The following is an 18,071-nucleotide window of genomic DNA, read 5'->3' as shown; positions in this document are numbered from 1 at the left end:
GAGGCAGTGTGATTCTCTGCTGGGAAACCTTGGCTTTCATGTGAATGTTACTTTGACATGCACCAGCTACCTAAACATGATGCAGACCAAATGTACCCCTTAATCACAACGGTATACCCTAATGGTAGTGGCCTCTTTCAGCAGGATAATGGACCCTGCCACACTAAAAAAAATGTTCTGGAATACTTTGGGGGACATGACAGTTCAAGGTGTTGACTTGGCCTTCAACTTCCCCAGAGCTCATTCCAATCACAAATCTGTGGGATGAACTGGATAAACAAGTCAAAGCAATGGAGGCCCCACCTCACAACTTAAAGGATCTGCTGCTAATATCTTGGCAGCAGATACCACAGGACCTTCTGAGGTCTTGTAGAGTCCATCAGGGATGTATTTATAATGGGTGAAGGGTGTATGGTGCACACAGGCCCCTGGGTCCAAGGGAGGCTCACACTGCATACCTTTCACCCATAATATACTTACCTCTCTGGAGTCCCACGTCTGCGCCAGTGTCCGGCCATTTTCCCATCGTTTTGCACATGCACAGTACAGAGAAAATGGCAGCTGCGGCCATTTTCCCGGTGGCGTGCGCATGGCCTATAGACTCTGGGCACATTCCAGTGCACTGCCAGCCGCTGGACTGAGAGGGGGCTCGTGACGGAGACTGAACACTGACCCCCTCTTGAAACGCCCCTGGAGTCCATGCCACGAGAAGTCAGCGGTATTGGAGGCACAGAGGGGGATTTACACATTAGCCTGGTAGTTTTCATTTGTATTACCAAGTAGATTCTCTGGTATGTGCATAGGTTAGACATATTTCACCATAAGGGCACCTCCAATTTTATTTTTACAGTTAAATGAATTATTAAATATTCACTGTAAAGCACTAGAGTAGGTGTTAGATACAATGTTGCTACAACACAAAACCATATGAACCAGTTACTCTTCAACGGCTGGTAAACAGCTAACTGTATAGAATGGGTTGGGTATGAGACGCCAGTGGTGGGGATGCCACTGGTCACAATACAGACAGCGGCATCCTGACAGTGAAGATCCAGACAGCGGTAGGTGGGTATATAGTACAACTAACCCTCTCCGATGCCTAAACCTAACCTCCCCACACCCTAAATTTCCCCCTAGTGCCTAACCCCCGATTACTTACCTTCGGGATTTCGGCAGTCGGGTTTCCAGTGCCGGTATTTAGACAGTTGGCATCCCACATGCCAGGATACAGACTACATCCCGTATAGAATAGCACCCTCAGTTAACAGCAAGGAATCTTTCCTAATGATTTCAAAGTTCGATAGGTAAAGTTGCCAAATCTCCCATAATACATAGATGAAAATGTTACTTTTATTCAACAGCAAGCATAAAATACTGCAAGCACGCATGCAAACTGGTTCCACAGACAAGGCATGCTGGACCTTTAATCAAAATGACTGAGGTCCTAATAATAAGCTGAACATTAAACTATCCATGCTCAAGCATGGTTATCCATAAAACCTGGCAAACATGAAAACTGGTTCCATGGGCAAGATATGCTGGGAAATGTAGTTTGAGGCACAGGTGGCTTATCACACTGAATGCATAATGTCTTAAAATAACTGACTTGATGGGGTGGACCTTTTTTTTTTTTTTAACAAATTCCATTAACAAACAGGTAGGACTGCACTTGAAGTGTAATAAAGAACCAAATACTTCATTAGGAACGGCCTTGTTCATATTTGTACATGAGATCATTTGGGCTAGTTTCCGTTCAGACTAAAGGCCCCCATACATTAGAGATTGCAAATTGCACGATTGCTGCAATCAATAGTGTATAAAAATCTTTCCCTTTTTCAATCGATTACAGAATTGCCACAATCGATTGCAGAATTGTACGATTGCTGCAATCAATCTCTGATGTATGGGGGCCTTAAGCCCTCATACATAGCTATGCAAAACAATTCATAGCAGCTGAGCAAGGTACATGCATATGATTGCTCAGGCTAATCTATCAAGCCACTGACATTTAGTATTGCTTAATATTTATAAAACACACACTGGAGCAAAAACCATCTGGATTTCCTGAACACTGGAGGCCGAGGTGGGGGTGGAGAGCATGAACAAAAGCAGCATTGCTGAGAGCTAGTGACGCAAGATCTCTAAAGAGAAGATAAATAAGCTTTAGCTTGTGTGCATAAACTAAACAGAGGGTTATCAGGTTAAAAAAAAAAAAAAAAAAAAAAAAAAAAAAAAAAAAGTATTTGAAGACCTGCCACTATGTGAATTGTGCCATAAAATATATCACACAGCTTAGCCTTAAGACAACTAGGTAAATAAGGGGGCATCTTTTAGGGTATGGACAAATCATTCAATCAAGACAGACTGGCATATCAAGTGTATAACAATTAACTCAACTACGGGAATCCCAAAGCTTATACCAGATTTGTTTTCATCCATATTACTAATCTGGCAACTTTCATGCAATTAGTTTTTTGGCAAAGACGGCAAGTGTTAAATATTTCAACATAAAATAATGTAAAGTCGCAAACAAGATGGTGTATGCAAAACCACGGTAAAAATCATTTGAATTAAGCTTTTTTCAAATCAATATCAGCATTGTATTTTTATACACAAAAAAAACCAACAAATACTTCCAACCTGATAAGGTGACACACAAATGTCCCCACACTAATTGGGAATCACTGCTTTACTACAATTAAAAGGATGAACAAAACCTGAAATACAAGTTGACTCACCGGGAAAGGGTGACTTAAAATTTCCAAGTTTCTTAGCAATATATATGTGAATTAAAGAAAATTTAGCCTGCAAAGCTGTTTAAAGGAAAAGGGTGTATGGAACAAGAATAAATCTTAAACCAAGGTTCCTGAAATGTCACACGTTTTATTAACAGCTATTTATAGCACACACACGCCACAGCGCTTCATAGAGAATATTTAAACGATTTTGCCAATTCCGAAGCATCCGAACGTCAAATCATCAAGTGTGTAAGCACGATGCGCATTCCCGCGGCGTCGTTAGTCACATCTTCATATCTTTTGTACATGCAGGAAGATTGAAATCTCGTTAACAATTCCCCTCAGATCATGCCGAGGGTACAATCTACCAAACGACCAGGCAATATGGTTACATTATAAAGTTAATGATGTAACCACAAAACGATGCAAGATCTAGCGTTTGGTCGTTTGTTAGATTGCACAATGTGTATGCACTAGATGGTTTGCCCGGGAGTTCAGTGGAATAGTTTAAAGACATTGCATCGTTTGCAAGTTGTCTAGTGTGTACCTAGCTACGTCATCAGTCCCTGCCCCACTAGAGCTTACAATCTATATTTCTTATGTCACACACTGGGTTTGTTAAAAATTAATTAACCTACTAGTCGTCTTTGAAGTGTGGGAGGAAACCGGAGCACCTGGATGAAGCCTATGCAAACCTGGGAGAACATACAAACTCCACACAGACCTGGACAGGAATTACACTTCTAACCTCAGGGCTGAGGCACAGTAATGCTATGCCACAACGCTGCCCACACAATTCAATAAGCAGTTTCATAGAGAAGAAAAATAAATAAAATATATATATTCTGTTTGAAACAGATAAATCCCCTTGAATCTGCAAATCCCATGCTATAGTGCCTGGATTCCACAGTCACCTTGGAAGATCATGTGTACTTGAGAAAAAACAAAACAAAAAAAAACAAAACACGACAGCTGGAGCCTGTCCCACCACTCTTAACTGGCAATTTGTGGATAAAGCAGCTTTCAATTGAATTTCTGTTACTGCCCCCAATTTCCTTTGCTTTTTTTGAGACTAATTTGACAGTTTCTCTAATAATTGTCTGCAATAGTGAACAATTATAGTGGGTATGTAAGCAGTAAATATTAGGAACTATAGGGAACAGTCAAGAAAAATCCCACAAGTAATTTAATAAAGTTTTAGCTCCAAAAAAGTTGCAAACTACTCAAATTGTAATCCTCTCATCCATAATAGAAACTCATTCTCTGATCAGGGAGGAAGCATCCAAAATGAGCGGGACAAACATCTGATGCATCCTTAGCAAAATCAACATTAAAACTACAATAACTGTAAATATAATACTGTACAAAAGCAGTGAGGTTGCCAATTGAAAAAAAAAAAAAGCCAAACATCTAAAAGTGGCACCAGTTAAAACAATCTATACTCTCGAAGGCAAACATGATCATATTTCTATTCAAGAGGCCTATCAGACACAGAAACTTGCAGATGTCAAAAAAAAAAAAAAAAAAGTAATTAAATACCTAACACACAAACTCCGCAATACTTTGATTATCCGAAGAACAAGCACAAGACCCATTAAGCATATTATGCTGGCAAATATGTAGTTGGCTGGCAAATTAGTATTGTATGTGTGTGCTGGAGAATGTTAGGGCGATATGTTCACTGTGACCTTTCCCCGGTGGGTAAAGTCTGCCTAGCATTGATAAGGAAATGTATAATACATATATATACTGTGTGTCATATGTATAGACAGAAAAGCTACAGCTATAAGAGCAACAGGTGACTACCTAGATTTCACACAGCTGAAGTCTACATTGCAGCGATAGATATAGATAGAGATATATATATATATATATATATATATATATATTATATATAATCAATGCAAGTTTATAGGAGTTCTGGTTTGAGCCTGAATTCAGATACAAATAAAATGCATGCAGCTCCAGGCAGCAAAGGAAGCAGAGGCTTTAAGCTGCTTAAATTAGTAAAGGAAACCTTTTAATTAGCAAGTCTCATGTTATAAGGGCTAGTTTACATAGAAAAATGATTGTTTCAGACAAGCAGTTTGTAGGTTCAACACAGAATTAGTACAAGAACACATCTTACTTCCTGTATCCAATGGACACCAGGCATTGGCATTTGTGATCATAACACTAGCCTCATGTGGAAATATAGTTGCAGTTTGTTGAAACACTGCTAAGTGTTGAGGGTTACAGTACACACCAATACTCAGATTAATAAGGGTTACAGCCCAGTTCCTCTCGATAAAACATGGGTTAGAAATGTGACCCTCTCCAGCAAACTACTTGGACAGCACAGGCTCAGATTATACATTTGTAGTGCAAACATTTAAAATTGTATGGAACAATTTGTAGTAGTAAATAATGGTGCATACACACGATCAGATTTTTCCTTCAGATATGAACGACTGAACGATTTTTAAATCGTTATCGTTCATATCTGAAGGAAAATCGTTCATATCTGACATGCCTGAACGATGGACGATCAACGATGCGCGTTCCCGTTTGTCAGATAACGATATCTGACATCTGATGGGTTTGCAGTCAGACTTGGACGATTCCATTCATTTTAATGCAGTCAAAAATCGTTCAAATCGTTCAAATCTTTGGTAAAATCGTTCAAATCGTTCAATCGTTCAGTCGTTCATCTGACAAATCTGACCGTGTGTATGCTCCTTTAGTGTTCAGATTCTGAGTGTTTACACATAACAAGTATAAAGCTGGGTAAACACTAGACCACAGGTTCTCAAACTTGGTCCCCAGGACCCTAAACAGTGCATGTTTTCCACATTTCCTCACAGATTCACAAGTGAAATTATTAGCTCCACCTGTGGATCTTTTAAATGTGTCAGTGAGTAATGACCACCTGTGTACCTGCTGGGTGACCTGTGTGGGTCCCAAGGACAGAGCTTGAGAACCACTGCACTAGACTATAGGTCAACCAATCACACAGATCGGGACAACATATCAGCCAGTGTGTACCCACTATAAGTGACCATGCGAGCAACTGCGGGTCATCCATTGTGGTCATTCCTACGGCCTGCATGTAGGGCAGATAGAACTACCCAGAATCCAACGCCTGTATAGTTGATGGAACCGGTGCCTGACATATCAGGCGGTCAATTACCGTATCATGCAGTGTGTACCGACCACCCGATATAATGGCGGTCAGTTGTCACATCACTGGGTACACACACTGTCAGGTTTGTACTAGCCTTTAGTTGCAAGTTGTTGTCTTTTAGAATGTTTGTAGCAAATAGTTAAAAAAAACAAAAATACTCTGTAAAGTGTGTGGATCTATACAATCTGCAAACGTACAGAAGTGATACTTGGTAACACCACTTAAACCAAACTGACCAAATATATATATTTGGGAGCCAAGTCAAATTAACATGTGAGCATTAGGCGTTACATGCATTGCTGTACAGCACATCTGCAAAGCACGTTAGGGAAGTTCTCCCTTCAAACATAGCAACTTGCCTTAGAAAAGTGGAGGAATATGGTGGACATGCATAAAATACATACAAACCATGACCACCTAAGTCGTCGCCTTTCCTAGTACTGGGTGGGATTTCCCTTTGTCGGCAAAACTGATTTCTTTGTGGCATGGATGTAACAGAAACAGTCTTTAATACTGATACTACCAAGTTGCTGCAGATTCATGTTGCAAATCTCCTATTCCAAAGGTGCTTTATTGGATCTGGTGACTTCAGGCAATTAGAGCACACTGAACTCCAGTTACTAATACCAGCTCGAAGAGACATGTTTACACCAAATTCTGACCCTACCCATCTACAAAATTGATACATATCAGACCAGATATTATGCCATCTTTCAACTATCAATTGGGTGAGCCCATGCCCACTGTAACCTGTTTTTAGCCATCAGGAGCTGAACCTGTAGCCCATTCACTTCATGGTTAGACGTGCTATTCATTCAGAAATGCTCTCATGCATACTGTTGCTGTAACTCATGGTTATTGGAGTTGCTGTTGTCTGTCAGCTTGAGCCAGTCTGGCCATTCTCCTCAGAACTCATTAACAAGGTGTTTTTGCTGTAGACTGGATGCACACTGGATTTTTGCCCCCCGCACTGTAACCACTGGACAGTCATTATGAAAAAAACCAGAAGATCAGCAGTTTAGTAAATATACCCCTGTCGGGCACTAAGGGGTATATTTACTGAAGTGAGTTTTTAGAAATGGAGGTGTTGCCCATAGCAAACAATCAGGTTCTACTTAATATTTAACTAGCGCCTTCTAGAAGATACTAGCTAGAATCTGATTGGTTGCTATGGGCATCTCCACTTCTAAAAAAAAAAAAAAAAAAAAAAATCTCACTTGAGTAAATATACCCCTAAGAGTCAGATGTGTTAAGCACTGGAAAGTGATAACCAATCAATAAGCTCCTAACTCATTTTCAAACACAGCTTGTAACATGGAGCAGAGTGGCTGGTAGTTTATCACTCTCCAATTTATCACTTTCCAGAGCTTAAAGTGGGTATACACCTGACATATCTGCAGATGATTGTCATTCATACACACTGAATGGCCATCATCTGTGTCTTGCTGTGGGTCCCGCCCCCCTAATCGTGCGGTCACCTGCCGATGGACAGATATGACTGCAGACATATCTATTCATCGGCTGTGCAGCACAGCCAATGTGATATGTTGGAAAACGCCGACATATCGTGTATGCTGCCCAACGGGCAGCAGATACATTGGCCGATCAATTGATCGGCAATGTATCCGTCAGTGTGTACTCAGCTTTAGTTACAGTACATCTCCCCCTAGTCATAATACACTGCTTTCAGATTCTGGACCCACTGAACCTCTTGACCATATCTGCATGCTTTTATGCATTGAGTTGTTGCCACATAATTGGCTGATTACGTATTTGCATTAGCTAGCACGTGTATCCAGGACGTGCCAGTGAGTGTTTATGTATGAGTAGTGCCTCCAGACAACACAATGGGGCTTCTTTAAGAATAGTTTTGAGAGCAATACTACAAAATACACAATTTTCAGAAGACTCCTGCATTTTTTAACCTTCGCTGTGGTATATTGCCAGAGAATGGCAAGGGACCTCTATCTCACACATCCTGGCACCTATTAATGATGGGTTCCTTTTAGTACTTCTTGTCTGGTGATCATTTGAAAAATGTTAAGCTGCAATATGGAAATCATGTTTTCCATATGTGTGCTTTCTAACCCTCATGACACAAAATGATCCATCAACTTCGTGGGCGCCCATACTGATAAAAAAGGGAATTCGCTCATTGAAGTTGTAGCCCACTAGCAATTATTGTGTAGCAATCACCAGACAATATTACCCTGCGTGACAGAAAACACTTGTCAATAGGTTGGAGGGCACTACGTGCCTCATTACATCCATAATTATACTTGTAAATGTGAGGGTGGAAAGGAAGCACACACTTGAGAGGGGAATCCCCCATTTTAAATTATGGTGCCCCCTTAGCAGCTATTGTCTGGTGAACTCTTGCCAATATCACCCAGTGCTAAGAGATGGGGGAAGGGCACATGTACCCTAAAGGGGCCTATCCATTAGCAGATGTTTTTCTGAACGAGGAAAGAAAAGATATCTATTGAAAATTCCAGTGGCTGTGCTGAAAGATGGGTCATGTACATGACAGATTTTTGCAAAAGACGAACGATGAACGATGAACAATATCGCATGACATCATTCAGGGAGTGGATTTTTTTTCTATCCAGTGCTTTATGGCTGCTGTTAATATCGTACGGCGTTTACCACATATAAATTGCTAGATATTTGTAATATCGTACAGCTATATGCAATAACTGACCAACATGTTGGAGAGACCAAGTATAAAATTTATCGGCCGCAGGAGCGCGCATCTATCGCTCAGGGCCTATCCATTGGCAGATAAATTGGACCGAACGATATATCCCACACACATAGGAACACTGCCTTGAAAGAGGGGAGTCTGCTCTTTCAAATGATGTTATCACTACACAAAAACTGAATTAGCACACAATGAGGGACGGGGGTGCAGTGGAACATATCTAAAAAGACCTTATCAACCCGATCATGTGGCAAATAAAAAGTTGTCCCCCATTTAATGCAGAAGGCTGTCCAATTTATAAAATGGTAGGCTTTGTTGGGTCACCATATTCTTCCTACAGCGTTGAAATTAAAATCCATTTTTAGTTTTTTACGCCGTCTTGATTTAAAGTGCAGATTTTTTTTTCTTAAAATTAAATCTACACAGTGGGGGTGGGGATAGAAATACAATTCTGTGCAAGTTTGTAAAGCTCCCAGGATGAGTGCCCTAAAGCCATCTAATAGCCTGCACTGTAATTCCACCCTACTGTGGTAAAAACACATGCTAAATAGGGCTTGGGGGAAGCATTGCATGGGATGAGAATTGCGCCTGGCACTTGAGTCAAATTTACTGTGACTCATCCACAAGCATTAGTCACAGCTCCTGACTTAAGTGCTGGGCGCGATGCGGGCAATTTAATAACTCCGGCCAGCCATCCTAGGAGCTTGCCAATCTGGTATAGAATTGAACCCCCCCCCCCCCCCCCATAGAGATCTGCTTTTTACTATTTTAGAAAGGTGGATTATTTGCAAAAAAAGTACCCAAATTGTCGATAAAAGAAAAAACAAAACAAAAAAGACACGACACTCATTTTTGGTTAATGTTTCTTGACGTGTCAGAATGAGCAGAAAGACTAATGGTATTTTCTGAAAATACAAAGAGCTCGATTCAAATCAGCGCGATGCTGAATAGCCCCAGGAGGGAGCTCCCGGAGCTATTCAACTCCTCAAACCGCTTAGTCCGACAGTTTTAGTCGGAGAATGCTGGTTCTCGTAACAACCTGGGTGTTTAGTTGCAAGAATCGGCATTCTCCGGCTGCGAGGCTGTTAGTGCCGCGCTAAGCCAGCAAATAGCCATATGGACGGCACTTTAAAGTATTTCTTCCCGCACCCTCCTGAGGGTGAACAAAGAAATCCTTTGGTCAACCATACAGCGCGCTGAATTGAATAGCTCCGGGAGCTCCCCCCCAGGGCTATTAAGCATTGTGCTTAACTGAATCGAGCCCAAAGTGCTATGAGAAAAACCAGGTAAAATTTGTGTGGGTACCACCTAAGAATCTGATATTGCAGTTGAAATGTGATGAGCACTAACGTCGGAAAGTGGCCTTGGCATAAGAGTGAGAAAGTCCTCAGCAGCGAAGGGGTTAAGTTTCGGGGGATATTTATTATGAGTGTACTGCTGCAGGTAATCTGTTTTTCATCAGTAAAGCACTTGCCATAGTTTTCTATGGGAACAGTGTCCAATTTACCAAGTTCCGAAGAGCTTAGCGATAGTCAGCGCATCTTTAGATGACATTAGCCAGTGTAGCCTAAATTTTCATGATTTTACTGACACCTCTTCAGCAACCTATACTTGCGCATATGCTGGCAGCACAGTAGGCAAGCCAGGTCTGAAACTGGCACTAAAGAGCGATAGAGTAAGCAAACGCCATCATTTTTACTCTTAATCTGGACAGGCTCTTAACAGAGCTACTGCCTGGCAATAGAATTTTGATAAAGAGCTAACTAAAATAACTTGCTGCAAGAAGAGGACCAGTTAAACATTTTGTGAAGGTTGATAAATCAGCCCAAAAGAGTTTCCCATGACCAAGGAGTAATGTAGAAGACCGCCTCCATCTTTATGGCCAATGCACACCACAATTCTGACATGCAAATTTTATAGAAATACCTGCACAAGACACTGCAGCTGTCAATAGCATCTTTAGCTGCAGATTTAATTTGTTATTTGCTGACAGTTTCAAAAGGATCAGGGTTCTTATTCAAGGAGAGAAAAATAAAAATAACTAATGTGGCAAGATGTAGAATATAATTTAGGAAAGGATTCTGGGCTGCAGTGACACAATCCAAAAAGTTTTGATAAAGCTAGTGATTCAGAAAGGCGAAGGATAGATTAGAGTAGTACTATTCTGAAGTCATTACTAAATCACTTATGGGACCATGAATTAAGTATCAAATGTGGATGGAGAAAGTAAATACTTTGCTCAATTTAAAACATCAATGATAAATGATGTATAGATTACATCTTCAGGGCAAAAGAACTTAACTCCTATACAACATACACAAGTTCATAATGAGGTGGAAACCACAGGTGCCCCCCTCCAACTGTCTGGTATCATTTTCTATTCGCTAATGCTCCACCTGAAACAAAAAGGTTCAAATGCTGACAACCTAGATAGCCACAAAATTCTGGGGTAAATCCTATTAGCTGCGATTCAGCTTAAGGCACAAGTAAGTGTGGTTATATACCGCACTTACAGTACCTCCAAACTCACCGACTATTGTCAACAAAAATTTGCAAGATCAGGATAAAAGTGGGGCAAATTGCAAGCCTTTGTAGTGGCAACTGGCCCCCATTGCACCTAATATGACTGATCTCACAATGCAGACAGAAAATGTTGGTCTTTGATTAAAACAATAAATTAATGTGTAAGATACTGTGTAAATATAAATGACATTTACCTCACCCGCCATCCAACAGTAAGTACTTTGGTCAGGATCTAGAACATTTTCTGTATTTATAAGTGTCCCAGCACTCAAACAGCCAGGGGCTTTACTGATCTCTTTTGTTGCTTGTCAGGTGTCTCCATAACAGAGCTGATCCAAGAAAACAGCTCTATCCTTTTGATTAGAACCCCTGTGTTTACATATCTCCTGTTACAGAGAGCCAAGCAGTGCCATAGGTGATCTACAGTGGTGCCAGCAATATTCAAGTCCAGAGACACTCTTAAATACAGTGACTGGTGAGCAATAGAGAGCTCCTTTAGAGATAGATATATCTAATTTTTTTTATATATTTTTCAGACAGCCATAAAAGCGGCACCTCAAATCCCTTATGGCAATGGTCACGTAAGAGATTTGCAACATTTGTGTTTACACCTCAGACTCAGCTTGCGATTTCCTGTTAATGTCCCATTTTGAGACTTTCAATATTTATATTATGTCCTACTTATACATCCCAATATAACAAAACTACAGCAAATGTAACGGTTAATGCAGCAAATTAGGTGACCCGGTCAACACTTGAAAGAAAGCTGCAAGACTATGGTATTTGCATTAAATGCCAGTAAAACCAGATTTTATGTGATTGACATGCAGTTTTACTTGCATGCAAGAGGTCATTGTAGGTCACCGACTAGAGAAGGTAGTATTTAGAAAACTGCAGGGCAGCACAGACTGTGTAATGGTTAGCATTACTGCCTCACAGCACTGAGGTCATGGGTTTGGTTCCCACCATGGCCCTACCTGTGCGGAGTTTGTATATTCTCCCTGTGCTTGCGTGGGTTTCCTCCAGGTACTCCGGTTTCCTCCCACACTCCAAAAAAATATACAGGTAGGTTAATTGGCTCCCAACGCAAATTAACTCTAGTGTGTATGTGTGTGCGCATGTGATAGGGAATATAGAGTGTCAGCTCCACTGGGGCAGGGACTGATGTGAATGGTAAGATATTCTCTGTAAAGCGCTGCGGAATATGTGTTGGCTATATAAATAACTGGCAATAAAATAATAATAATGAAGGGTGGATACTGGATACAATTCCACTTTCAGACACGTTTTCGTGCATGGTGTTAGAAATGGCCATCAGCTGGTATCAGGCAGATGCCCATTTCATATGGGTTTTAGAGGGTTGTCTGCTACAGATTCTAAACATTTACCCTGCACCTTCTTATGAAATCTGTTTCTCAGGGAAAATGCATCTAATACCACAATACAAATGTATGAAATCTTACATGCAGAGCTGTTCTCACAAGACTGTGTACCTTGGGCAGACTCCGTATTTTCTTAATTTGTCTTTCCGGTGAAGCAAAGGACAATTTGGCTATTTAAGAGTAATTTGAGCTGCCTGCATTAAGTGGGAAAATGTGAGCTGTTAACATCTTTTTAGATGCACTCTGGCAATACAGACTGTAGGAACTTTGCGACTGCCTGAATAAACGCTGTTTATGTGAAGTGATTCACTTCGAATTCTCCAAGTCCCAGCTGACTGCATGCAAGAGCCAAGAAGTACAAAAGTGAGCAGCACAAGAGGTCACTAGGCCAGGCAGAAAGTTTGACGGTATGTACTGTGTAGACTAGAGTATAGGAGCTGTTCCTTTACATATGAAGATTTCCCTTCTAGTTTTATAGTCTAGTAAAGCAAAGCACACGTCAACACATCATGAACCCCCCCCCTCTTACAGAGCTTCTTTAGTAAGCTACCACAGTCGGCTATAAGTATGTATGGAGTAAAAATATAAAGAAGGCAGGAGTTTAGTTACACTAAGGACATGTAAAGCAAAAAGTAAACAATATCGGGATCAGACAATAGGCCGTATTCAATTTGGAGTGAAAAGTACATTGCTGGACTGTTCGCAGTCATCTGAGGTTTTGCTGTCGAAAACTTAACGCGCACGTCCCCGCATCAAATTCCGAATTGGCGAAAAAAGGACCGGCGAAACCAAAATCAGCGACAAGTCCTGACCTTTTTGGGAAAATCATCCCGACACCCCCCCCTACAGATGCTCTGACATGGGGGTTCACTATGGGTACCCCCAAATAGCCCTGCTGAAGCTATTTGGGGGTCTTTAAAAGGTCTCAATAGGTGCTATTTAGCGTCTTTGAGCAAGTGGTGAAGAATAGTATTTTACACAGTTTTTTGGGAAAAATAAGTAGTCCCATCAAATTTGGGGTACATGAAAATAAATCGCTAAAGTAAAATGCACAAAAAAAAAAAAAAAGACGCACCTTCAAACAACTGCAATGAACAAAACACCTCCCTCATACTTGAAGACCCCCCCAAAGGCTATTTTTCTGGTTTTTGAATTTGTACCCCCACTATGAACTTTTTTGCTCACTTTTTCAAAGTGCTTTTTTGGGGTGTCCTGTGTATTTTTTCAGCATTTTATGATGCAGTTAGCATCAAGGGGGCTATACAAAGTGTGCAGAATAGTTTCTGCACCCCAAATCTGCACTTTTTCCGCTGGGAATCATAGGCGAAACTTCATTGCCTATTACATTGTGTTTTCGCACCGGCAAAAGACGCTAAAATTGAATACGGGGATAAGTGAAATCGGCGAAAATGACGTCATCGGCAACAAAAATTAGGCAGAAAACGGCCTTTCGCTCCAAATTGAATATGGCCCAATGTCTTGTTCACCATTGTGTGTATTGCATACTAACTGAAGGCTAAAAACCTTCAGGCATTTCAGCCCACAGTTCATAGAAAAACAAGAATTGCATAGTAAGCAGTTTCCTGTGTGGGATTTTTGGGGTATTAGGTCTCCTTTCTGTCCAATAAAGCCTCCCTAATCAAGGAAAGCAGCAATGATTAATCCTGTCAAGCGAGAGCCTGAGCACGTACTTAGCTTTTATATGCAAGCCACATGATCAGGAAAAAGAAAATGAATTAAAAAAAAAAAAAAAAATGCATTAAAGCAACAGCAAAATATTAACTGAAATAATTTGAAAGCCATATAAAAGGGTGTTTTATGCATTATAAAAAGCACACATTCATGCATAAGAGGAGGAATGCAGAACTACAAGTGACTAATACAATTGTAAACTATTTGATCAACAAAGAAAGTCAAAATATACCAGAGATTTCCAGGTAAGGTTTATAGCATGTTTCTCAGAGTGCTAATCAGCTACAGCAAGTACAGCCAGCAATTGAATGGACGTTTCACCGACAACATCAATATGGTGGGTGAGTTAAAAATGTGCAACTACTTACATAATCCTACCAATAAGCTGTAAACTACACAATCCTATTTGATCAACAAAGATGTGTAGAGATAGTCAGCATTTGTGTGTTTTGAACCAAACTCAAGAAAAACAGGGAGAGCCACAAAACAGCTGTCTCATCTGAACGGATAGCATAGAACAGTAACTCAAAACTATATCATACAGATCTGCACAGGGTAAGAAAAAATGTTTTACAGGCCCAAGGCTAGAGACCTGAAGTGACAGCTCAGCAAAATTCCCCTATTTCCAGAACTGAGACTTTGGCTCAGTTTACTGAATGAAGCAGAGACCAGCTGGCACCACAGAGGAAGTAAAGTAGTATGTTTGTAGCTATACAGCCATTTAAAAGCTAGCACTCTGAAATAGTAGCAAATAAAGCAATTTAAGATTGCTTAAAGAAAATCAAATATGGTCATAAATATAAATCTAAAGAGAACATTCTTGCTGCTAAATTTGACTTAACAAGGTAACACCAGACACTAATCATTAAAACTCCATGAAGGCCAGAAAGCATTTTGTAAAACAATTACAATAGTGCCTTAAACTTGCATAGTTTTAAGCAGATACACTACCAATTGCTTAACAACAAGGTGACGTCCAGAACACTGGGGAAGAGAGAAACTCACTGCAGATATGTGGCCAGTGAATGGGAGGTGGGAAGATCATTAAAAACCGCTTAACCAGCTGTCCCCCACAAACCTAGACAGGAGGGGGGGATGGTCTATGTACGACTGACAACACAGCACTATGAGCCACTGCTAGGGTCTATAGAAAGGCTTACTCAGCTTTCCTATACAGGTACAAGGCACAGACACTGCACACTGTGCTGGAGACACTGACACGATAACAGGGTACACCAAAAAGTGCCAAATCCACAAACAAAAGATAAAAGCTATAAAAGGGACACATGTACATAATGAGGGGGTGCAGAGCAAACTAGCCCAGCCGTAAGGAAAAGTGATGACACTGATACATAGGGACCTGGGGGCAGTCGGGAAGTTCCATCCAGTGTCAGCTCCGGGGAAATACAGGATGAAGTCAGGGTCTCCCCATAGAGGCTTCTCCTTTCAGGACACACAGATAATGGAATCAGGGTGCACCCAGGGGCACAGCACAGGCCAATAACCAGGAAGCAGCCTAGGACCCCCCTATTACTGCACAGTGCACCTGGGAGACAAGGGACCAGCTGGTTCACATAACAAGGCTGTCTGTCTCGCAGCACCTGCCCAGGTGGTTGTGCCCGGCCACCAGCAACCCCCTGGGTCACCCTCAGCACATAGCGACCCCCACCCCCCCACTCACCCTTTAAATAGCAGCCCCCGGGGCACTTTCTATGAGCCCCACTTCTCAGCTGCCGGCTCTGCCCCTTACCTTAGTGTTCTGGTGGCTCTCCAGGGCTCTGAAGGCGGTCTCAGTGAGTTTGACGTGAAGCACGGTGACCTGGTCCTGTGTCCCCCTCCCGCAGGACAGCCCGTACCTCCCCTCCTCACTAAGAACCGCCGCCGCCATCTTCCTCGCTCACTCCCTCTTCCCCTCCCGATTCTACGGGAGCAGCGGGTTTTGTATGTCGCAGCCTAACTTGCTGCTGTGTGCACGAAACGGAACAGGCGACAGTGATTGGCCAGCCACGTGGCCCCGCCCCGCACGTACAGGCTAGCTCTTTATAGCCAGTGACCAGGGCTCTTTAACTCTCTCTATTTCGTTCCATGCGCGACGTCACGGCGTTAATGAGTGGGCGTGACCAGCAGTGACGTGCGCAGAGCCCTGAACTGGGTACACTGTGTCATAGCGGTGACGTCTCCTCCTCCCCGCTGAGCGGCGGGCTCCAGTGTGTCTGCTGTCTGTCAGTGTACAGGGACCTGCTGCTGCTGCCGCTGTTTAAATAGCTATTGTACTGGCCACAGCTTCCCCCTTATATGAGAGAGGTGCATTTATTTATTTATTAACAGTAACTTATAGAGCGAAATTCTCCACCATTTCATTTAGACACAGTATTTATTTAAACTGATATTAGAATACATTTTTATTCCCCCCCCCCCTCTCAAACAAGGGACCTTTGTTACAATGAAACAAGATAGTTACTGTGGAAACTGCTAAACGTAACATATAGGGGTTAATGTACTAATGCTGGGTACACAAGGGCGATACACTAAATATACTGCGTTCGCAGACGTGACAGTGCATTCAGATGCCGTTGCAGGGGCGTGCATAAATTATCCACTGCAATACCATACGCAGCCAGAGGCCTCATAGCGTGTGCTGAAGTTAGCAATTTCTGAGTGAGGTCTGACCTGCCTTAACTATGTGTCTGGGTCTGATGTTACCGATTATTTCGCTATATCGCCCAAGTGTACGGATGTGTGTAAGGGGAAATGGGCTTCCTTATGTTAGGATGTGATCGCATTGCGATTGCAAACATTTGCACAACACTGCTATCAGCAACTGCAGTGCGTGCGTATTGGCAGGATAGCGATCCTTGCTGAATCAGGCCCTGTGTTCAGAACATTTTCAAAATTGGGACAGATATTTGCAAATCTTAAAAACAGCCTTTTATCCTCTATTACATATGGAGATTTTGCAAATTGCTGGAAAAGTGCAAAATCGGAGGCTATTACATTTTCCCCAACATTGGATACTTATTGTACTACTATTCTCGGTATCAGATCATCCAGTCAGATCTTCTGTCAGCGCTGAGGACTTCGCCACTTCCAAGATGCTACAAGGAGCATATTGTGTGCCTCCATTATCCCCACTAGCTATCTAATTGCTACAATAAGTCAGTATTTTTACAAAATTATCAGAAAAGGTGCATACACACACAACGAATTTTTGAACGATTATCGTTAACGATATCATTTATCATTCAATCGTTGAAAAAATCGTTCACTTTCTAAGTTAAAACGATGAACGATTATCGTTCATGCGCATTCACGTTTGTAGTTCAGTCAGACGATTTTCAGTAAGGGAATATGCAAAAATCGTTTGTAGTTAAAAAAAAATCGTTCATTACATTTAGTAAATGAACGATTTTAGTAAGCGATTTTCGTTCATATTTCCCTTGAAAAAATGAACGAAAATCATTTACTAAAATCGTTCAATTACTAAATCGTTGTGTGTTGTATGCACCTTCAAGGCTATTTTATTTGCTAAGAAACCCTTGCTGTTATGCACAACAAGAAAATCCAGAATAAAGTATTTTCTCAAGCATTATAAGAGCTATCTACTAAGGGCTTGGTTCGGATGGTTGCGTTCACACGCTCCGGCCTCTGCGAATTTATGCGAATGAATGCAATCGCAATGTGATTGCAGCTCTATACAAAGCCGCCCACCACATTATCAAGCCACCCACTTCCCTTTACTTACATCCGCAATGCCTTTGCAAGTGTGAAAAAACATCGGTAACATCGGACCCATACGCACAGTTGTGGTTGACCATGACTTCACTCACAAACTGCTAAACTTCCTGTCAGTATCTACAGCTCAGGCTGCGTAT

The 18,071-nt window shown here is 41.5% G+C and overlaps 1 protein-coding gene across 1 annotated transcript in view; it reads right to left on the bottom strand.

Moving 5' to 3' along the window:
- Nucleotides 1–16,227, bottom strand: part of ELL2 (elongation factor for RNA polymerase II 2) — a 49,527-nt gene extending 33,300 nt beyond the window's left edge. The window contains exon 1 of the mRNA XM_088444672.1: nt 15,950–16,227. Within this exon, the coding sequence (XP_088300798.1) occupies nt 15,950–16,087 (138 nt within the window). The 5' untranslated portion in view covers nt 16,088–16,227. The remainder of the gene's footprint in view (nt 1–15,949) is intronic.
- Nucleotides 16,228–18,071: the final 1,844 nt, after the last annotated feature.

The sequence above is a fragment of the Taudactylus pleione genome, unplaced genomic scaffold (genome assembly GCF_031769625.1).
Source record: "Taudactylus pleione unplaced genomic scaffold, aTauple2 ptg000370l, whole genome shotgun sequence".
In the NCBI taxonomy this organism is placed as follows: Eukaryota; Metazoa; Chordata; class Amphibia; order Anura; family Myobatrachidae; genus Taudactylus; species Taudactylus pleione.
Note: the sequence above shows the minus strand (reverse complement) of the source record. Positions and strands in the feature narration are given on the sequence as shown.